Consider the following 22,548-nt stretch of genomic DNA (forward strand, 5'->3'; position numbering starts at 1 on the left):
ATTAACTCCAGGATCGGCTGCCAGGCCCAGAATATGCCTGTTTTATTTGCCATTGCCAGCAATGAACACACATTGCTATTGACAGAATACGGGAGATCATGATAAGTGAAAGAAGGTTTTAAAGGTGATGTAATGTGGCAGGGAAAATAACCAAAAGAGCAAAAGAAATAACAAATAATAAGCAAACAGGCAAAAGAAAAAGAAAAGTAAGAAAAGGCAAAATGGTCTTCATTTTGGAATTTTGCAGACTATTGGCTGTACGAGGTTGTATCAGACATCTGTGTGTTTAAATAAAGTTAGATGCCACAGTAGTAAATTTGCAAGGAACCAGACCTCACGGTCATTACTGTTATTTCTGTAAGAAACCACAAAAAGGTTTCAGTTCTGAGTGCTGCATAAGTATAGGGTGAGCCCTGCCAACCCATAACTTGGCAGATGACATACCTGCAATGCTAACAAAATGCACTATTTATCCAATTGCTGTCAGGGAGGCCACAGGGAATGGTGGTAATATAATATATCATATTATGTTATATAGAGGTGTGTTCAAAGCAAGTATCTCATGACACAATGGTTGCAGCGTGACTTGAAAATAAATCTCAGTATACAATACTTTATGATTACGCAGTCAAGTCTACTTAGTACACAGCAATTCACCAATGCAATGTATTATATGTTCCCCTGGGTAAAGAATTCTGCCTCACAGATCGAAAAAAGAAAAATTATAAGATCAATAGAAATGGCCAAATTATGAGACTTCTTGCTTCACAAGGAACCAAACACAACTCTATACCACATAAGACCTTCATGTGAAAGTATATAATATAAATTATGATTTTGTATTTGGCTAATAACCCATGAATGGTTTAGAGAGAAATACGAAAGAATCACGTTAGAAAGTGTTTTCGTTGTTGTGATTATTTCATCGTTTTGTCAACAAAATATGATCCAAATCTACTTTGTAGAATCTGGGAGTAGTTACTGAAGTGGCGTTCATTCTTTGAACATAGGGCTACCACAACCACATCACGGCGCACGGGTCAGTTAAGAAATGAAATCAACATAACTGGGTCATGAAATTTTGCTCAGTAACCGTGCTCGCCCTAGATCTAGGATATTCACGGTACATTCATAACTCACATTACGACGTCATACTGATTCATGTTCTATTAGCACGCAGAACTTAGACTTTCTGCGTTTTTCGCTTCTATTTCTGCCATTGGCTGTGTATCTTTCCTGTGTGTCCTGCGAAAATGTGTGTGTTCGATTTTTCATTGGGTTCTTTTTCTGCCCTTTGTATTTTCACTGGCTAGTTGATGACTAAGTGTTGTCTGATTGGCTACAGGAATTACGTAGGCGATTCCCGAGACATAATTGGTTGAAAAAGTAGGTTAGTGGTGCGACAGTCAACATAGAAGAGAAAAGTAGGTCATATACCGCTGCTGTAAATTATCGTCTGTGTTAGATCGCCTTTACATGTGGTTTCTTACCTTTCCCACGTAAGTAGACTAATGGGCATTGTTTTTGTTTATGGCAACCACGAAATGCTAATAAATAACAAAAATGTAAGATGTTATAGCTTGGTGCGCTTCCAGTAGCTACACACATAGCTAGCTACTGCTCTGCTCAACCAAGGGGGGGGGGGGGGGGGGGGGGGGGCAGTCTTTCGACTGCATAACTTTAAAGGCGTAGTGTGCTATTTCATGTTGGGAAATAATTTTCTTTGTCTGAATGTCACCACGATGAAAACTTAAAGAAATCAGTAATGTGATACTTTGAGTCCTGCGCCTGCCGCGAGGGACCTTAGATGATAGATGAGGTGTAACGACAACGTAATGTTGTAGTAACAGTCTGTTGAAGTCGTGCGCGTTGATCGCCATTGTTCCGCTTTCACTAAGGTCAATGTTGCATTAAAAACGACAAAAAATGCGTATTGCAGTCACCCTGGTTCCATATGTAGATTTTGTGTTCAATTTTAGAAGGATTCTCTGTCAAAAGCCAGTTGTACTTGACAGCTGTCAGTGTCGCTGGGTGTAGTCGTGCACCATTACGCATTGAATTCACAAATCGTCCGCATTGGCAAACACCGGTGCATGTTTTTCTGTTTGTTGATGTCATGGGTTGAGCTTTGTAAATGGTTTGGCGTGGTGTTTTTTTGTTGTCTCCCGTAGGCAATGGTGCGTTTCAGAAAACAATGGAGAGCTGGGTATAGCTCATATGGCAATTACATGCCCGTCGTAAATTAAATGCACGACACGTTTCGGTGCAGATGGGGCTTTATACCAGTATTAACAACACAGCAGACGTTTATTTTTTTAGGATTGAGGTGTTTAACATGAACAGGCGTACAGTAAAACAAAAGGGCTGACACCGATTGGCTTGTTCTGGTTCGGAGACAAAAGGTTAAGAGACTAAAAGATACCATATGTGGCTACCTGACGTAAAACGTATCAGATTACAGGGCTTTAAAACGAATTTTACCGGTGTAATGGCAGTCAAAACAACTGTATCGCCCAGAAACATCTATTTTTGATTCTTACTATGGTTATACTTGCTGCTTGCTATACAAAAGCATTCATTATCCAGCAGTGGAGTAATCGTTACATGTTCCAAAGTTCAACACTTCAAGAACATTTTGGCCCAGTTTTTAAGAAAAATTATATTGCACTTTGGGTGCATCAGGAAGCTAAACACTCCCCTATGTTGCCCTAATATGTAGGTCTTAGTTTAGGTACATAAATTTTAGTTGAAGGGATTTCGATACCTGCATTTTGTTAAATAGGTAAGGTTCAACGTGGGTGAGACAAATATAGCAGAATATAAATAAATAAATATAGCAGAGTTTCGTGTCATGCATCTCATAATGAGATGAGCTGAGGTGTTTTACCCTCAGATCTGTCTCCGCAGACCTCAATCCCCCGTCCAGCCCAGCAGGATATTCTTAAACATACATGCATGAGCCGGCCTGCACCACGCACAGAGCTGAGCTCCCTTTGCAGTTCATAGATCGCCAGGCTGTTCGCCATTAGTCATCGGGTGAGCTGAGTCAGTGTGTTTGCATAACTTGAATTTTGTTCCCAGAATTGCAGAACGAGGGTTGGTTTGACATTTACTCATAAAGACGGAAAACAGTAGTGCAGATTATGATTTATTATATTATATTATTTATTTATTTTTGCACATAGGATGAAAAAAAGTCCTCTCCTGTTTCTTTCGTTTGGGAGAGTGCGCTGCTTTGGTAGCTTTCAGCCAAAAAGAGGCAATGTTAGCAGCACTGGTGCTTACATTGAAAACCGTTTGCTCAGCTTGAGCGAATGAGGTGATTAGTTGACAGTGCAGTCCAATTGGTCTGTATTTTAATCACACCAGAGAGAGTGGTATTGGGAAAATACAGTGTGCATATGCACAGTTAGGACGTTAGGGAAGGTTGACCCAGTTTGGAGTTGATGTTGCCTTGAGCACGACTCAAGACTCCCCATCACCTCCCGGTTTTCGCATCCCACACGCTCAATAAAAAAGCGAAATAAAGGAACAGCCAAACTGAAGAAAAATTGAAAAGAAGATGACCAGACATTCAAGTACCATTTTCAGGTGAACAGAATTGTTTTGTTGTGTGGGAAGCTTTCAATGGAGCAATAAAAAGACCAGGACTAGTGAGTTCCAGTATTCTCAAACAATATTTAGAACGGAAGGGAAAGAAAGAGAAAAAGAAAGACTGAAAGAGAAAGAAAGAAAGCATAGAAGAAAGGACTGGAGAAATATACTGTATTGAAATGGAATATGCTATATCTACATTTTTGGAGTTACTGTAAACGGTAGCCAGAGGCACGTTTTGCCATTGGTGTGATTGATGTATCATGCTGTTTGAAAACCTCCCTTGTGTGTTGCCTGCATATAGACCACAGGAGTGATACTGTGGTAAACAGACCATCATGTCTAGAGGCCTTAAAGATGCTGATGTTTTAGAAGAAGCCCCTTGGACATGGATGCCCACACATCTGTACCCACAGTAATCACTACACAAAGTAATAAACAAATCATCAATCATTTCCATTGCCAGAGAATGTCTTTGTTTGGACTGGGACCAGTTCAGCACCAGTAAAGAGTGTTTCCACATGCTGTCACTGTATTGGCAAGCATTTATAATTATGAATTTTTGAACTCTGTCTGCTGCGTTCATAGCATTTTGTAATTGGTATGCGCCAAAAAGCCTTGCTTTTTGAAGGGTGGTATCCTAACTTCAGTCATCATGGTATATTTTTCACCTCGTAATGTGATGTTTTCTTAAATCGTAGATGTGTTTTTTTTTTTTTTTTAATAATGAATTATTAGTCACGTGTAACAGCACTGCTAGCAATATTGCTCCAAGCACTGTATTTCTAAACACTGTTCTGGTAAGGGATTGAGAGCAAGATGTTTTTTAGAGGGCAGAAAACACCTGACCAAACTAGACTGCACCTATTGAAATAGTCCAGATGCAACACAGCCTCTGCTGTGACTGTAGATGAGAAGATACTGTACATGTACATGAAATTATGTATTTCCTTCTTGGAGGATCACCATCATTTAGATGGTTTGGAGAATTTTTAATACTGGGGAAGTGATTTGGATGGATTGGAATCTGGTATCCTGCAATTTCTCACTCAATCAGAGTTTGTCTGATTTCTTTGTCCCCGCTGGGAGGTAGAATAACATTCTCAGTACCGTTCTTCATTGAATGATCTGCCAAAGAGGTGACATTGAGTGCAGCTTTGATAACTAGGAAGATACCTGCTTTAGTGTTGTCTGACAGGTTTTATTGCAGCTGATAAATCCCTGTGTTCAGGTGTTGGTTTCCTTTTTACAGCTGTACGGGATGTTTACGGAGCTGTTGTAGTCTGTAAACAGTCTGAGGTGAAGGCGGAAAACAGCATGCCATTGTTTGCTGTGAAACTCCTTCACACACACTGGAATGAACTTTGATCTAATTTATAGCTTATTAATCTGTGTTTGTGTGTGAGCAGCCAAGGCACAAGCAGAATCTCCTCATTGGTGAGAAGGAAAGCATTCCCCCTTGTTGAGAGGTGTTTATAGATCTCTTTAAACTGCTTTAATGCAGGTGCCCAGCTGTGGGCTAGCAGTCCACAAACAGTGGACATAGTAGTCTTCAGCAAATCTCTCCACATTTTAGTGTGCTTTTTTATACTTCGCCACATAAAAAACAACTTTACGTGCATTGTATGCCTCAGAAAAGCCTCACACCTGAGTGCTTCATCTTAACTTCCAGTTTAGTCGATTGTTCAGTTTCAGTTGCGTACCTCCAATTTTGGGCACTTTCAGGTCTCTCTGCAAGGGCTGTCTTGTGAGAAAGCGACTTGCTAAATGAAGAATGTGGAGGTGCTCCCGGGGGGTAGGAACAGGATGACAAGAGACAGAGAAGTGGGAATGAGAGGATTTACCCATGTTCCCTTGTCCCCCTGGGCATGTCCTGATAGGTGAACGGGGGTCGAGACTGTACCTTTAAGAGTGTCATCTCCAACCCAAAGGAGAGGACAACTGCTTCGGTGCTCAGCCTTACTCTTATGAGCAGCATAAGGTGTTTAACTTGATCATGGATTGCAGACCTGCTCTAAGCTGCTTGACACTCTGTGGCTGGTGGGGGGGGGGGGGGGAGAATCCTCTCCTCTCATGATTCCCAGAGCACCGTGTCCCTGCATTGCCTGTCTGTTGGCAATTGTCCACCTTCTACCAACAAGTGTTCAAGACTGTGTGAATTACAAGTTTGGAGGAGTTATCTTGGATTTTGATGATTTTGCTGATTTTAACCAATCGGAGTGATTTTCTGTGGAAATTTGTTTGACATATTCCCCTTTTACTGGGTGCCTTGCATACTACATTTGGCATACTGGCATACTAGGAACTAGAGCATAGAATAGAAGGAGCAGGTAGGCAAGTACCATACAACCTGCTGCATACAACCATTTAAAGTCAACATAGAGCCATATTTTCCAGTGAAACACACAATCTACATGAGAATCTCCAGTTTAAATTGTGGTCACAACCAGCTGTTAACAGTGTGACTAGAAAATGTCAATCATAACTTAAGCTTTCTGTGGGCGACATGCAGTGCGTTTGTGAAGCTTCCCTTGCCGATGACCCATCTGTGTCTTCCTTCCCCTCAGGGTCTAACACCTGCTATCGTGTCCTAGAGGAGGTAAACGCGGGATTGAAACCAGGAAGCCCATCTCTCCAGTTCATGCTCAGGTGTGTGTGGCGTCGGGTTTGAGTGTTTACTACAATTTTCCAAGGGGGGTTATTTGTATTGGATGTCCTGTCTAAAGTAACTGTGGTCTAACAGGGGATGGAGAGATTCTGAGAGGCAGGCTGTGTCTGGGGCTGGTGCGGCTGGTGATTTTCTTTTGACGGAGGACAGGGATTTTCAAGAGACTGACACACTGCCAGCTCTGTGGGTGGAGGGGCAGGAACTGCAGCCAGCCAGCCACAGCCAGGCCAGACCTGGACACTGCTAAGACTTCAGACCTTCTGGCTAAAGTTCAGCCTCATCACCAAGATATAACATCTGATCACCAACATGCCGAGCGTGTAAAAAAAAAAAAAAAAGACTGAAATCTTCTGATCTTGTGTATCTTGAACAGTGGAACACTTTCCACCTCAGAGGGAATTCCCCTTACTTGAAAGTGCAGTGTGGAGAAAGCACAATACATGGCAAAAGTACCAAATTAGGACAAGCAAATGCAGAAGGACCTCAGAGCAAAGGGATAACAGAGCCTGTGTATCCTCTTTAATCTGACTGTGCACTGCTTTCAGAAGCACCCTAGGGTCTTTCTGAAAGCACTGGAGGAGCAGCAAAAGCAAATAAGAGGTTTGACATCCTTTCTGTTGTTAAAAAAAAAAGGGAACGTTGAAGTGAGCAATTTTAGGGCCACTGAATATTAAGTGCTGTTTGGCTAACGGCATTGGGGGGGGGCGGAGATTCGGCTGACCTACTTTCACCCTGACCTCGATTTCCTCTCTGGCATTGTCACCCTCGCTCACTTGCACGTTAACGGGAACGAAATCTCCGCGGCCTTGCGGCGGCCCTCCCTCCCTCCCTTTCTGAGGGGAGACGGACTGATTGAGCAGTCGCACGGACAGTCGTCAGACAGAGGCGATCAGAAGAAGGCCGTCTGTCCTTGGCGTCGGTTAGCATGGCGCCCTTCTGATAACTGAGCCACCCCCGGCGGGAAGGATGAGAGAGAGATTTGCTGGGGGGACTCGAGGAATCGCCGTAGCGGAGCGGTATCTGTCCCGCAGTGACATAATCCGGAGGCGCCCTAGATGGCGTGCTTTCAAGAGGGTCCGCTCAGTATCCTGGCAACCAGAGCAGCGCCGCTAATTAGCTGATCTTGCCACCCAGCTGTGGGGCTGTGTGTGTGTGTGCGTTCTCCTGCGGGTGTAAAGTGTGTGTATTCTCCTGCCTTTGTGCAGTATAGAGATATAATTGGCTGCCTGATTCTGAGATGGTCAATAGAGAGCGAGATCGATGCTGTAGACATAATCACTCCACTCCCTGGGTTACACACTCTCTTGGAACAAACAATACGGTACAGGTTATTATAGTTCATCATCCAAACAAGCAGCGTATGTGGATCATATTTAATGCCATAACCTTTTTCAGCCTATATGATTTAACTTTATTAGGGCATATGTGATTACAATCTGAAGCAGTTGCCTTGTATTGGAAATAGGGGGGAAAATCATTTAAAAACAAGTCAGGAGAGAGTCTATCTACAAGCAATTTTAAACTGTGGAAAGCTTTAGTTCCAGTCTGATTATAGAAGCAGGGATGCAGTGCGAGTCTTTGGTAATTTGGTGCTGATAATTCTTACAGTTCCTCTGTGAGGTTTAACTAAATGTAACCAAGTAAAAACCAAGTACCTTAACCAGGGTACTGGGAGCTTGTTTCCCAAAAGCCATTCACAAGGCCAGGGAAAGTTGGAATGTAGAAGGGGGAATAAAGACAGGATATGAAAAATAAAGAAATAATATGTTTCATAATGCTTCCAGTTCTGGGAGGAAATTGAGCAGGCCGTTCGGCGAAAGTCTTCCGATGGAGACAGGAAACGGGATGAGCGCAGTTAAGTAACAGGCAGCACAATGCTTGTTTTGAGAATGCGATCTGTGGGGAAAGACGCCCCCCAAAACAAAACTGCCTTTTCGGAGCCTTATCGCCATGTAACAGGAGCCTTGTTTTCAGAGCTGGATTTAACCGAAGTTCAGTGCAGCTCTCATTCCTGCTGATTTAATCTCATTCAGGTCGTTCCCAGCAAATCTCCATACAGATATGGGGGGGGGGGGGTGCGTAGTGGGTTTAGCCACGCTGAGGGAATACTTGAAACGGCTGTGCCGCCTTCAGCAAGGTGGATACATTTTACACTGTTTATCTTCTGTGTGCTTTTCCGTCCTCACCAGAGGCATTTTCACTGTTAACCTGTGAAAAAAAGGAAAGAAAGAAGATCCTGTGGAGGGTGGCGGGGTGGGAGCTGCAGGAATAATACATGAGTCACAGCGGGACAGTGTTTCGGAGCGCTGACTTCGGAGCAGGGGAGGTGGCGGCTTACGTACAGCCTCTTATGCAAGAGTGACCCATTTGCTATTGTTACTGAGCATGAGAGATGGGGGCGCTCGGGGGGATGGGGCGCAGGGCAGATCCAGATAGAGCGCCGCGGTGCCGTAGACGGGAGAGCAGCGCTGTGGCCGCGTCGGCTGCCGGGCAGCCTGACCCTCTCTCTCTCTCTCTCTCTCGGCTTCCCTTTCAGAGCGGAGGGGCCGCGAGCGGATGGAGTGACGCGCTTCGAGGACGGCCGTCTGAATGAGCGCTTGTGGTGAGTGCTCGGCACCTCGGATGGGAAGCGCTGTGTTTCTTCATCAATCGAATTTGAATTCGGGCGGCAGTGTGGCATAGCTGTTAAAGAGCAGTACTGAAAGTTTGTCGGTTTGATCCCGCACGGGATAACTGCTGCTGTACCCTTGGGCAAGGTGCTTACCCTACAATTGCCTCAGTAAAATGTCCACCTGTATAAATGGTTAACATTGTAAAAACCTGTAATTGATGTAAGTCACTCTGGATAAGAGCATTTGCTGAATGCCAGTAATCTAATGAAATGAATACCATTCCATGAATATGTTTTGCGTATTACAATTACATTACATTACAATAAAGTACATGTGATGTACACGTACAAGTACATTACGTTACATTATTGTCATTTAGCAGATGCTCTTATCCAGAGCGACTCCTAATTTTATCTTTTTATACGGCAGGATATTTGCTGAGGTAACTGAGGCTGGATATATTTACTGGGGCAGTTGTAGGTTAAGTACCTTGCCCAACAGCAGTGCCTTAGCCGGGGATTGAACCAGCGACATTTTGGTTACGTGCCCCGCTCCTTACCACTGCACCACACTGTTGTTTCCGACTTTCCATGTAAGCACTGCAGACAGCGCAGCTGCAAAATGCGTGTGTGTAGGGGGCAGACGTGCCACCTTCACGCCCTTTTAAGGGCATGGTGCAAGCTCTAATGTGTACAGTAGTGAGGGGTGAAGATGTGAGGGGTTGCTGCCTCTGTTACTTGCTGTTCATTTTACATGCAGCTTTGCAGTGTGGTATGGATTCTATGATCTAGTGACTGTGATATATGGTAGTGGGTGTACTTGGCCTCCCTTAGTTTCGAGGCTGTCTAGTCAGTTTAGCAGAGGAGAACTTGCAGTAGGACTTGAACAGTGTTATGCTCACTGGTCTGGGAGTGTATTAGCCTGGAATGACACTGCAGGTCATTCAGCTTGATTGGATACACTCCTGTTCTCTTGTGACGGAAGTCGCTCTGGATAAGAGCGTCTGCTGAATGGGTGTAATTTAATATAATTTTACTGTAATGAAAATAAGTGGTAATTGGCGAGGTTCATTTTTCTTGTCCCTCATAGATGATCTAATGGCAGACCAAAGAATGGACATTTCTTCAACGATGAACGAGTTCATGTCGCCCGGCTCCACGGACCTGATCAGCAGCTCCATCAGCACGCCTGGCATGGACTACACCCGCAAGAGGAAGGGCAGCTCGGCCGACTACCAGTAAGCGCCGCTCCACCCTCTCCTCTGTTCTTCTGCACGTGTCACACTACATTCCGGCGCCTTCCCCGCCCATTTCAAACGCTTCCTTGAACCTTCACCTCAGTCCTTCAGAGCACTGTTTTGATAGGGCTTTGTACATTGTTCCTGCTCATTCTTTGTTCATCTGCACTTTGGAGGAGGGGGGCATGCAAAGACATGTTTTTATTTCATATGACGTTGGCTAATACAGGAAATATTTTCTTACTGTGCGTTGAAGGTCTTGAACAAAACCCACCATTTATTGGAGAGAAGTAGTTTCAGTTTGACATTGGCTGTACGTGAACAGTTCGGAATGAATTTAAATAAAATATTCAGAAATCTTTGGAAACTCTGGCTAAGAATTTCAGGTTGAAATGCAGACAGTGCAGTGAGCTAAGTTGTACATGTGTACAAATGAAGACATTGTTATATTTTGGACTTGCTAACATCTGTGTCTGATGAAACTGTAATGAATCAATGTCCTTGCTTTTGCAGAATTGATGGATTTTCTTTTGAGTAAGTATTAAATCTTTAACTTAAAACTGTGCAATTAGTTACTTACAGTCCATCTGTTCTCAGAATATAAAGGAAAAATGTTCACTTCTGCCCCCGACCCCATTAATACCTAGTAACCCAAACCAATAACTTACACAGTAAGCTTTGTAAATCTTAGATTTGTCAATCTTGTACTTGAGAGTATTAGTGAAGGATATAAAAGTAGTTTTTCCCCTTATAAAGTTCAGAATAAACATAAATTTTGTCCCCTCAGATCACAAGCAGCTGGGTTGAGATTAGGTTGTGACTCAGTAGTGAAGTCATACTTTAATCCTGATGCTCTCTGGAAATTTCTCACCTGGTATGAGAATGACAGGTTAGTGAGTATGGATGGAACGAGATGTGAGTGGGGAGAATGTGACAAAATCAGTCAGCTTCTCCTTGGCATACCTTTGGCATTGCCTTTTACATAAGCTAAAGTATTGCTAAAAGTGCTTCACAAGAGACAGACGTCGAAGTATCATTGAATTATAATTGAAAATTCAATTTTAAAAGTTACCAGTAACTACCAGTGCAATATGTATGCTTCATACTGAAAATAATTTAGATTTCTTCCAGTGCAAGTGAAGGCCATCTGAGGTTTTACATACCATGGAGGCCATTGTCTCTGACTGAATGTATGTCCAGTTTCAGCTGAATATATAATTAAAACCTTCCTGGGTTTGCAATACCAAGGAGTCTCTCTGTGACTTTTTAATGGCATTTACCAAGGACGGATCCAGTCATTGCTTTAGAAGGATGACATAAAAGCTTGTCCAACCAGACGCTAAATTTGTCCTTTGTTACCATTTAAGAGGTGGTCTGTGACTAATGGACAGGGAGCAAGGTTTAGTGCAGTGTTTCTCAATCCTGCTCCTGGGGCCCCCTGCTCCGCACGTTTTCCATCTTTCCCTGCTCTACCTACCTGACTGAACTCATCAGTGGCACTTTTGACTAGCTGAGCACACCTGATTTAATCAAGCAGCAAGGATAGAAGATATGCAGGACAGGGGGCCTCCAGGAGTAGGATTGAGAAACACTGGTTTAGTGTCAAATGATGAGCTTATCAATTAGGCCGTCAGCTGATTACAAAACAAGGTATTAACTGCTTTCAGATCACTGATGGTAAGAAAATATTTGAAAAGCATTGTGCATGAATGTTAATTCAAGTGTGCCACCTTAAGGACTTACACTTCATGATATTAATTTATGATTCTGAATAATTCATTTTAGGTGTTTTCTTTTATGACTGAGTAACTGCATCAGACCTTTCTGATCAGTCTGTTTTAAAGTCGATGTGTTGCATTGTTTTTGCATGGTCATTTATAACCGTAATTATAAACCTGTATTCACAATCTTTTCTTTCAGCTGATGAGTTTAAGATTTCCTAAAATCATATGCCTTGCAATATTCATTAAAAAAAAAAAACAATTATTACTGCTCTTGTTTTAAAGGGATAGCATGGACACAGACACAGATAAACAACTGGGAAGGTAAAATCCTTTGAATGGATTGTTTTGTAATAGACTGACCATTTAGTTAGCAATACTAGAATAAGTAAACCTAGGCTGTGAAATATCTGATGATACTTTGTCTGCATTGCAAAGCCAGCAGAGTAGCTGTATATGAGCGGCAGAACTCACTTGGTTAGACTGATCACTGCAGTAGCATTATAAAGTGGTGTATGGCTGAATTCTCCCTAATTCCTGCATAGTAAAGAAGGAAATATTACGTTATGAGTGACAGTTAAAGCAGGTTTTGTTACATGATTTACTTCTTTCTTTCATGTGCTAAATAAATTGAAACTGAGTTCAAATAGCTATCATGAGCAAAATCTTACTTAGCGTGTGAGCATGGCTTTCCCAAGGCCTTGCAGTGCACAGTATATCAGTGACTGTGATTGCCCGGGAAAATCAGTGCTTATCCCGTGCCATTGTCTTTGCAGGGAGTGTCCAGACCAACAAGGCCGGATTAAGAATGCCAGGTATCCAGATATTTCCCTCTCCCTTCCTCCTCCTTTGTCGTTATGTCTTTACAGACATGCAATAGGCCTGGTGTCTCTACAGGCCTGGGGCCTGTTTAATGTGGGTCCTTATCTCTCTTTATGGGAAACACACTGTAGTTCTTGTGCCTGATGAGTTTTTGTACTTACTAAATGCAACACTCTATTCTGTGAGACACCTGAATGAAATGGTGTTTTGCTCAATGAGCGTAGCAGTATTTTGAGATGCTGGTGATGTTCTTGGAACTGAATGCCATCCTGTCTGTTTGTGCGACAGGGAGGCTCACAGCCAGATCGAGAAGAGGCGCCGGGACAAGATGAACAGCTTCATCGACGAGCTGGCCTCGTTAGTGCCTACCTGCAACGCCATGTCCCGCAAGCTGGACAAGCTCACGGTGCTGCGCATGGCCGTCCAGCACATGAAGACGTTACGAGGTGAGAGGGCAAGAGAGAGAGAGAGAGAGAGAGAGAGAGAGAGAGAGAGAGAGAGAGAGAGAGAGAGAGAGAGAGAGAGAGAGAGAGAGAGAGAGAGAGAGAGAGAGAGAGAGAGCCCAGCTTCACAAAGTGCCATACAGCACATACTTCTGTATCCAAGAAACAAGCCTTGAACTAGCTGATTTTTGATGTTCTGTCTGGGTCATACTAGCGCCATCTAGTGGGAAACACAAGTGGCTTGCAAGATGGTTATGTACCAGGCATTACAAGGCATCATGCAGACAGGGACTGGTTTTGTTTTTTTTAAACATCCAAAATCTTTTAAGGATTTTCCACTTTTAATTGATCACTCTCTGCCTTCAGTTCACTGATTATTGTAAAAGCTCAGCATGTCATTGGTCACTATTGTTCATGATTAAAGCCCATCTTGAAAAATTCAAACTGATTCACTCCGTTGCCATTATCTTTCAAGGTCATCTCATACCTACAGATATGTCTTAGCTAACTGGTGATCATTTTCACCTTTCAGATTACTGGCAATGAATCGATTGTGCTCTATGATGCATGATAGTGAAGTTCAGGAATTAAGATGTTGCTTTACTTTACCCTTATGAGTAGGACAATCACTCTTCTGCTAACACATTTTTTCCATTTTAAGGTAACCACAGGTAACTTTATATATCAAACAGTGTTTAGTTTAAAGCTCTATTAGACCTGAGTAAATGAGCACAAATGGAACTAAAACCAGCATATACACTACAGGGTGTATCAGAACTGGGATTAAGAGATATTGATTTAACTGCCATTAACCAACCAGCCAGTAAACCAACTGTTTGGCCTTTGTATTTGTATGTTCTCTTAGGTGCTGCAAACCCTTACACTGAGGCAAACTACAAACCAGCGTTCCTCTCAGACGATGAACTGAAGCACTTAATACTGAGGGTGAGTTCACTCTGATGGCTGTGTCACCCACGCCATTTCCTGTCTGTCACAGGAAGTTTTAGAGCACATGTGACCGCTTTTTTCCTTTCTGATAGGCCGCGGATGGATTTCTGTTTGTCGTGGGCTGCGATCGTGGGAAGATCCTCTTCGTGTCAGAGTCTGTTTACAAAATCCTCAACTATAGCCAAGTACGTCTGCAGACCAAGGCTAACTCGAAAGCCTTTGTGATTTTTCCCCTCTACATATATTTAACTAGAGTAAATATTGACAGGTATAATAATGTTCACACATGTATGCCACTGTTTAGTCAATTTCTGTTGAAACCCTCTCGTCTTCTTTGGTCTCTCTCCTTGAAGAATGACCTGATTGGCCAGAGTCTGTTTGACTACCTGCATCCAAAAGACATTGCCAAAGTGAAGGAGCAGCTGTCGTCGTCGGACACGGCGCCGCGGGAACGACTCATCGATGCCAAAAGTAAAGCACCTCCTTGGTTTCAGTCCAGCCCTCTCAGCAGGAGCTGTAAGGGACACGGGGCAGGCCCGGCTGGGCGTAATTATAATCAAAATTAAGCTGGTCATATCTGCTGCTAAATCAGGGACAGGGGAATATGCAGGTGTCACTGTGTCACCAGCCTGCCCTAACTGGCTGAGAAGCATGCTTACTGCACTGCCTCCAGAGTGGGCTACTACACCAACAGAATCTCAACAACAAATCTCTAGTGCATTGACCCCTAACCCCTCTGGTACATTGGTCCTCATTGCGCCTTTATTGCTAATCCAAAAGCACAGCACGAGTAGCGTCCAGCTATATCAGAGTGCTTTAGAGGAGCAGTTCTATGTCATGGCGTTAACATGTAGCATTAACATGTTCTTATTGTTCCTAATTGGCTGTGAAGGGTAGGGTAGGTGTGGATAATGAGAGCGTTTAAAGATCTGCAAACTGTTGGAAACCCCAGCAGAGGTGCTGAGACCCCTGCCGTGGAGTGCCAGTTGGCGGTATGGTGACGCTGCAGTGTGCCTGTCCCACAGCTGGCCTGCCGGTGAAGACAGACATCGCCCCCGGCCCGTCCCGCCTCTGCTCCGGGGCCCGGCGCTCCTTCTTCTGCAGGATGAAGTGCAACCGGCCCTCGGTGAAGATGGAGGACAAGGACTTCCCCTCCACCTGCTCCAAAAAGAAAGGTAACACCCCCCCCCTAAGAGGGTGGGCTCTTAGCAGGAGCAGGGCTCTTAGCGCCCTCCTCAGAGCTGGCTGTGGGCACTGGCACACCTGTCCTTACAGTGTTTGCCTATGGCAGCGTATGGAAAACGCAGCGCTGCTCATGACCGTGACCATAGGGAGGAGCGGATGACTCTTCATGTCGTGGCGTGTGCTTGTTTTAGGATTCCTCTGATTCCAGTGGCTCTTGTAACACTTATGGTTTAAATGCACTATAAAGTGGCTCAAGACATGAGTCATCTTTACCGTTCAGCAACCCGTATTTTAGTGAATATTTTAGTGCTTATGAATGTTTTATTCGAAGCTGGATGAATTGCTGTGAACTGTGAGGCATAGTTTAACCTAGAGGATTTATAATGTATAATATATGAGTGTACTGTGTTTTTATTTGTGACACGTGGTGATAATGAATAGTTATGCAACCGGTTCATGCCAGACTAGAATATTACATCTTCAATGGTGATGATGACCGTGAGCTGTGTGTGTAAGCTATGTTTTGACTTAACGGAACACATGTTGGTTTTTCTGACCCGCAGCCGACCGCAAGAGCTTCTGCACCATCCACAGCACCGGCTACCTGAAGAGCTGGCCTCCCACCAAGATGGGCCTGGATGAGGACAACGAGCCGGACAACGAGGGCTGCAACCTCAGCTGCCTGGTGGCCATCGGCCGCCTGCACCCCCACATCGTCCCCCAGCCCATGAACGGGGACATCCGCGTCAAGCCCACCGAGTACGTCTCGCGCCACGCCATCGACGGCAAGTTCGTCTTCGTGGACCAGAGGTGAGAGCATCACTCTCCTGCTCAAGACCCATTTACCGATTATTACACAATCATGTAATGTAATGTAATTACTGGCTGATTTAGACCATGGGCAGGTCTAAGTAAATCTTCAGACAGCCCCCTGTCTAATTGCCACTACTTCCAATTTAAACCATAGGTGGGATTAAGGTAAATCTTCAGACAACCCTCTGTCTAGTGATTACTGCTTCTTCTTTGGTACACTTAATGGTGAGTTGCAAACCAGCTTAAAGATGCAGATCTCCACTCGTTGTGCTGTGTGTAGATCAGGAGGCAGACCAGGCCATCTCCTACTCCACACCCCGGTGTGGAAAAGGAACCTCAACACCCACTTGTTCATTTCAATACGTTCCTGTGAAACTTCAGCCCACCCTCTATGTTAAATCTACGGACTTAATACTTTCAAGCTATTTAAACATACAGTGCTCTCTGACACATAAATGTATATATAAACGTAAACCGTTGATTTTCACTTCCTGTATGAAATTCATTTTCATATAGTTCTTGGTATTCATATTTATGATAAATAATCACAAAGAAAACCATAAGAGCTGCATAAAGGTGTATTGCACTGGCGTACATGTACTCCCTGACACTGATCCATTACAGCACATCAGACATCACTCCAGTTAAAGGTTGTTGAGCCGCGACCTCGCAGCAGAATTAACAGGCTTAATTCGATGCCTGTGGATAAACCTGCTCCCCGGAAAGGGATTTCGCCTCTGACTGGGCGCCCTCTCTCCGGCCCGAGGCCGTCTGGTGCCGGAATTAGAGCAACAGCTTGTGTGTGGGAGAGGCGACACAGCCCTCTTCCAATTTTAGGCTGGGCCCGGAGGCGAGGCGAGGCGGAGGCCCAGCGTGAGGAACTTACGAGCGGATGCGTGGACTAAAAAATGCCACCATCTTGCGAAACAGTGCTGCTCCTCTAACCCCGGTCAGCTGCCAAAGTGAGCCGAGAGGTTCTGTGTGGCCATTTAGAAGTGGGCCTAGCTGTTCGATCAGAAATGCAAAAAGAGTCTTCAGAATCACAGAATCAGACGTTATTGGTCAAGTATGCTTCAACACATACAAGCATGCTGGGCCAATACATTTTGGCCAAGTTAGTTAAAAGTTAGTTAGTTACAAATTCACTAACTTGCGCAACACCTATGGTCTGGTGTGAGTTAGTTGATTTGTAATGCTTATGTGTGCATGCATTTAAGAATCTTCTGAAGCCCCAGACTTGGTGCGTTGCTAAATTTACAGTGAACTTTAGAGTGGTGTAGCAAGGTTAAGTATGTATGTGAGTTTTCTGCAGACAGTGGTGTTGCTCCCTAAGACTCAAGATGAGAGCTTGACTGGTTCCCTGTGTGGGGCATCTGAGTCTTTAGCTTGGTGAATTAATCGTGTCTGTTGTCAGGAAGGTGTACTTTGTGGTTTATGGATTCAGTCAAGCACTTGGATTGTTTTCAATACATTGGCTAAAATATTATAAATCTTGAATTGTTTGCATTTAATTATGCTTAATAGTTGAACTTTCGACTTTTTGTTTTGAAAGCTAGTGTTGCATGTGTTAAATGCTCTTGTCTCCGTTCCAGGGCCACTGCAATCCTTGCCTATTTACCCCAAGAGCTGCTGGGCACATCCATCTATGAGTATTTCCACCAGGATGACATTGGACACCTAGCAGAATGCCACAGACAAGGTATCAGTTCAGCAGAGAACTTAAACAGGAAGTGCAGGAGTTTTAACAGTTTTAGCTGGATGTGCATATCTTCCAGACCAGAACAACTAACTCTGTGTCAGTTAAACAAGCTTGAATCATATGTGTAACAACTGGCAGAGGTATGGAGATGGAATTTTTAAATAAGAGTTCAAAAAGGACAGAAAATAAACTTCTGAAAAGAACAGAATAGAGTAGTGTAATCTAGAGTATGATGCCAACTGTAGTAAAATAGTTCCAATGCTGTTCTTCAGCAAGAATCACAGTTGTCAGGAGCGATTTTACTGTTATGAGCTGTTGATCCTAAGACAGTCTGAGCTTTTTTGTTGGTTTGCATTAGCTCGGTTGACCCATATTAGAACTGACTCTAGGTCAGAGAGTTTCAAAAGCGAGGTGTGCTGTAAAGTGGCTAAATTTAGCAGTTGGGACAATCCGTTGCTGTGGAGGATGCTGGGAAATGTTACAAGGCAGCACTGTGGTGTGATATTTACCCAAGGGTTTTCAGGCTTGACTCCCAGATGCGGAAATGCCCTTGTGCCCTTGAGCGAAGTGCTTAACCTGAATTGCCTGGGTAAATGTTCAGCTGCATATATTGATGTAAAAATGTAGGCTATGCAAGTCTCCCTGGATCAGGGCGTCGGATAAGAGCGTAATATAGTGCAGATCTGGGGATTAAAGCTGGGGATCGAGCTGGCTGACCAGCCCCCCTCTGTGTTGGCAGTTCTGCAGATGAGGGAGAAGATCAACACCAACTGTTACAAGTTTAAGGTGAAGGACGGCTCTTTCATCACCCTGCGGAGCCGCTGGTTCAGCTTCATGAACCCCTGGACCAAAGAGGTGGAGTACATCGTCTCCACCAATACTGTTGTCTCGTAAGTGCTGGCAGCCCCTCCCACTTACTTTGTCTCCGCCCCGGTCATGTATGGTGTAATCTGACCTACTAATTAGCATTTGACCAACATCTCACAACCACAGTAGCTTCCAAATGTATTGATGACCTAACTGAATTATAACAGAATTTTATTGTTTTAGTAAATTTTAAAATGTATTATTTTGTAAATTATTTTATAAAATTAATCATAAAATGAAATTTATAAATTTAAAAATTGTGATTTTAATCCGAGTCCTGTACGGGTTATGGTAGTCTGGTAGTCCTGTCTCTGCTTTCTCTTACGCGTTATTCCTCGCTCGAAGGCTCGGGTCTCCGCGGTAGAGCGATCAGATATCTCAGCCTCGAATGCAAAGCAGTTGCCATGGCGAGGCGGGCGCTGAGGCGTGAACTGAAGGCCGTGTTCCTCTCCCGTCTCTCGCAGGGGCAGTGCGCTTGACGGAGCGGACCCCAGCTACCCGCAGCTCGCCGCCTCCCCCCAGAGCATGGACAGCGTCCTGACCGCTGGCGACGGTAAGGCCCCTCTCTGCCTCAGAGGGCAGGAACGCAGTCCGAGCCGTGACAGCGGAAAAACGCGGTCACAGCTGCTGACCACCAGTCCCTGCACAAAAACACCATGACGCAAAAGGGCTTGCCTTGTCGTGAAAGCCACTCTTTTGTGGTTATACATTACATTACATTACATTACATTATGTTATTGTCATTCAGCAGACACTCTTATCCAGAGTGACTTCCATAGGTTACAGTTTTATTCATTTATACAGCTTGAAGTTGAATGAGGCAGTTGTGTGTTAAATACCTTACCCATGGGTACAACAGTAATGCCCCATCGGGGAATCAAACGAGCAACGTTTTGGTTACATACTGCTTCTTACCACTACCCCACACTGCTGCCAGACAGTGCTCAGAGAATAACTGCCTTTCGCTTGGTTACAGGAACAGGGAAACGGGCTCTTCAGACCGTGCCTGGCATCCCAGGGGGCACGCGGGCGGGAGCGGGGAAGATCGGCCGCATGATCGCCGAGGAGGTGATGGAGATCCAGAGGTGAACGAGACAACCTCCCTCTAACACTGCCCCCCTTCCTCAGTGACACAGCACTGTGTATTATCACTTGCAGATTTAAAACTTTACAATTTCCAGTTGTGCTACCTGTTTGTTGCGGTGATGGGAGACCTACATTTTTGTTCTTATGTGTCTTTATTAGAATGGCCTGCTGAGGGTTAGGGGTGCCCTTGATCTAAATAGTACTGGCACATGTATTTTAAAATTGGTTGGACCCCGGATCTTGTGATGGTTGAGAAAGCTTAAATTCGCCCTGCCGTAGGCTTGCTCTCTTGATTTTTAACAAGACCCTTTCTGACAGGATCCGAGGTTCGTCCCCTTCCAGCTGCGGCTCCAGCCCCCTCAACATCACCAGCACCCCCCCTCCAGACACCTCCTCCCCAGGAGGGAAGAAGGTAATGACTGACCCCACCCCCCTCCATGCTGTGGAGGAAGTCTGCCCCTTCTACCAAAATGAGCAGTCATCTGCAAGTGTGCACACATAGTGCATACATATACATACAGTATTGGTTTGCTATTCAACAGGCTAAATTGCCAACATCTAAAAACAGAGTTCTAAAAATACATTACATTATATTACTTAAATTACATTGCATTGTACATAAAAATGTATGTGCATGGATATATGACTTTATATCCATGTTCAGTAGATGACATTCATGAGCCTAGACTGCGAAAATAGCTCTGGTCATAGCACAGATATCGCTGTGGAGGCTGAAGTAAACATACTGACCCTACCCTGCTTGGTCTCACAGATTCAAAATGGCGGAACCCCAGACATTCCTTCAGCGGGGATAATCCCAGGACCAGACTCCATCGGGTATCCGTACTCCAATAACTCCATCATGAGTGAGTATGACCTCTTAAAACACACTAAGCGTCCAGTCTTTTTAACCACATGGTTTCAGATATATATATGGCTTGACAATATTCCAGTATAATTATGGTTGTAAATGTAACAAACTTCAAACCCAGAGGGTTTGTGTGCTGAGACATGCACATAAGAAAGCAGACATGGTGTAACAGTAAATATCTTCCCCCTTCTACTTCTTGTGTACATGCAGGCGATAACTCTCACCTCAGTATCAACATCATGGACGAGCCTGGCTCCAGCAGCCCCAGCAACGACGAGGCAGCCATGGCCGTCATCATGAGCCTGCTGGAGGCTGATGCCGGCCTGGGCGGCCCGGTGGACTTCAGCGACCTGCCCTGGCCCTTGTGAGAGCCCGGCGGGCCTGGCCGGCACCACCGGGCGGGGAGCAACACAAGGAGGCGCGCTTTTTATGTGGCTGCGACCCTCACAGCCAAACAGCCACACAGACAGGACCCAGGCCAGTCCTGCAGCTGCAGCCCAAGGCCATGACGACCCCTGCAAAGGATTCTGGGATCAGTTAGCACTTACGGCCATCTCTAAGTGGTTGAGATGGTCAAACTGCTTCCATCACCCATGAGTAGTAAAAAGTTCCATTTCTTTGGGGTTTCTGTCCACGCACCACACACTTGGCATATTTTTTCTGATCACCGTGTATGTTTTAGTGTTTTGGTATTTTTACACTACGGGAGTTTCCATGTTGAATATTTCCAACGAGACTTGTATCATAAATCTTGTTTATTCTACTGTGCAAGAAATCTTTTATCTAAATATATGGTTAAAGTGTATTGTATCGGCTTTGGGATATTTTTAAACTAGAATGTATGTTTATCTTGCCTTTCGGCGTACTGCTTACCTCGCAAAACTCGTGTTTCCCTGTTTGGTTTGTTTGGAAAATGGCAAACATCACAACTAGAAGGGAGTTGTATAATTTGAGGATGCAAGCTGAAACGTATTTAAGCTTGACAAGAATTGAATGTTATGGATGTACAAAATGAGTGGTAAGACGGGTCTGCTTATTAATATGTTCAAATACAATTTCAAAATTGAAACTTGCCGAGGCTGAAGGCTCTTGAAGGTGGTGGTAAAATGCTCTTGAGATGGCATCTTGGAAATTAGCTTTAAACAGTATGCATAAAATACTTAATGATTTTCGAATAACCACATAATCACTACTGTGAGTAAGGTAAGGCAGTGTTTCTCAATCCTACTACTGGAGGCCCACTGTCCTGCATATCTTCTATCTATCCTTGCTCCAAACACACCTGATTAGTGTGATTAACATACTCTTGATTAAATCAGGTGTGCTCAGCTAATCAAAAGTGTGATCTAAGATTCTTGGCTCATACTTGCAGCACTATCTCTTGCGTTATATTTGTAGTAGTTTTTTGCCTAGGTAGTTGTGACGGAGTGCCGTCACTACGGTTGAGTATGCGCTCTTGGCGTCGCGGTCAAAGTGGCATGGTCGGTACCCCATAGACCCGGGTTCGAGGCTGGGTGGGGTGACTGCTCTCGCCCTTTGCTACAGTAGTATAGCAGCACTTTATTGTCCCAGTGACTGTATTTGATATATGTAATCTTAGATCAGATTAGTTCTGTCTCGCTACACTGACCTTGTGCTCATCCTCAGCACTATCATCTGCATTGTATGAGCTGTGCACATCTTGCCCTTGTGCCTGTTGTTTGCCCACTATATGCACTTTTGTACGTCACTTTGGATAAAAGTGTCCGCTAAATGAATAAATGTGCCAGAAGTGCCACTGATGAGTTCAGACAGGTGGGTGGAGCAGGGAAAGATGGAAAACGTGCAGGACAGTGGGCCCTCAGGAGCAGGATCGAGAAACGCTAAGGTAAGGCATTCCCTTTAATCATCCGTTTCATTACGTAGTTGTTTCATCAGCCCAAAGGGTCTCTGTTGGTTTGTGGTTGTGCTGCCATCCAGTGGCAGTTTGATGGTACTGACAA

At 44.3% G+C, this 22,548-nt stretch overlaps 1 protein-coding gene across 4 annotated transcripts; it reads left to right on the forward strand.

Annotated features, from left to right (window-relative positions):
• Nucleotides 1–1,411: 1,411 nt before the first annotated feature.
• Nucleotides 1,412–21,590, forward strand: arntl1b (aryl hydrocarbon receptor nuclear translocator-like 1b). 4 transcript variants are annotated; one of them, XM_036543646.1, is made up of 20 exons: nt 1,412–1,499; nt 6,162–6,243; nt 8,799–8,864; nt 9,964–10,111; nt 10,625–10,645; nt 12,118–12,156; nt 12,609–12,647; nt 12,943–13,100; nt 13,963–14,042; nt 14,138–14,230; nt 14,399–14,516; nt 15,071–15,220; nt 15,794–16,040; nt 17,636–17,742; nt 18,482–18,632; nt 19,074–19,162; nt 19,586–19,694; nt 20,014–20,107; nt 20,468–20,561; nt 20,777–21,590. In XM_036543646.1, exons 3-20 carry the CDS (start codon nt 8,852–8,854, stop codon nt 20,932–20,934), a joined length of 1,908 nt encoding a protein of 635 aa, XP_036399539.1. In that variant the 5' UTR covers nt 1,412–1,499; nt 6,162–6,243; nt 8,799–8,851; the 3' UTR covers nt 20,935–21,590. The 4 variants fall into 4 exon arrangements, with proteins under 4 accessions (XP_036399539.1, XP_036399541.1, XP_036399540.1 ...); XM_036543648.1 differs by lacking the exon at nt 10,625–10,645; XM_036543647.1 differs by lacking the exon at nt 8,799–8,864.
• The last annotated feature ends 958 nt before the right edge of the window (nt 21,591–22,548 follow it).

This window comes from Megalops cyprinoides, chromosome 13 (assembly GCF_013368585.1).
Source record: "Megalops cyprinoides isolate fMegCyp1 chromosome 13, fMegCyp1.pri, whole genome shotgun sequence".
Lineage (NCBI taxonomy): Eukaryota > Metazoa > Chordata > Actinopteri > Elopiformes > Megalopidae > Megalops > Megalops cyprinoides.

Excerpts from the sequence above, each read along its gene's own strand:
- arntl1b (XM_036543646.1), top strand. Across the intron at positions 17,743-18,481 it reads AGCAGAATGCCACAGACAAG|TTCTGCAGATGAGGGAGAAG; the intron begins GTATCAGTTCAG and ends CTGTGTTGGCAG. Across the intron at positions 19,163-19,585 it reads CGTCCTGACCGCTGGCGACG|GAACAGGGAAACGGGCTCTT; the intron begins GTAAGGCCCCTC and ends GCTTGGTTACAG.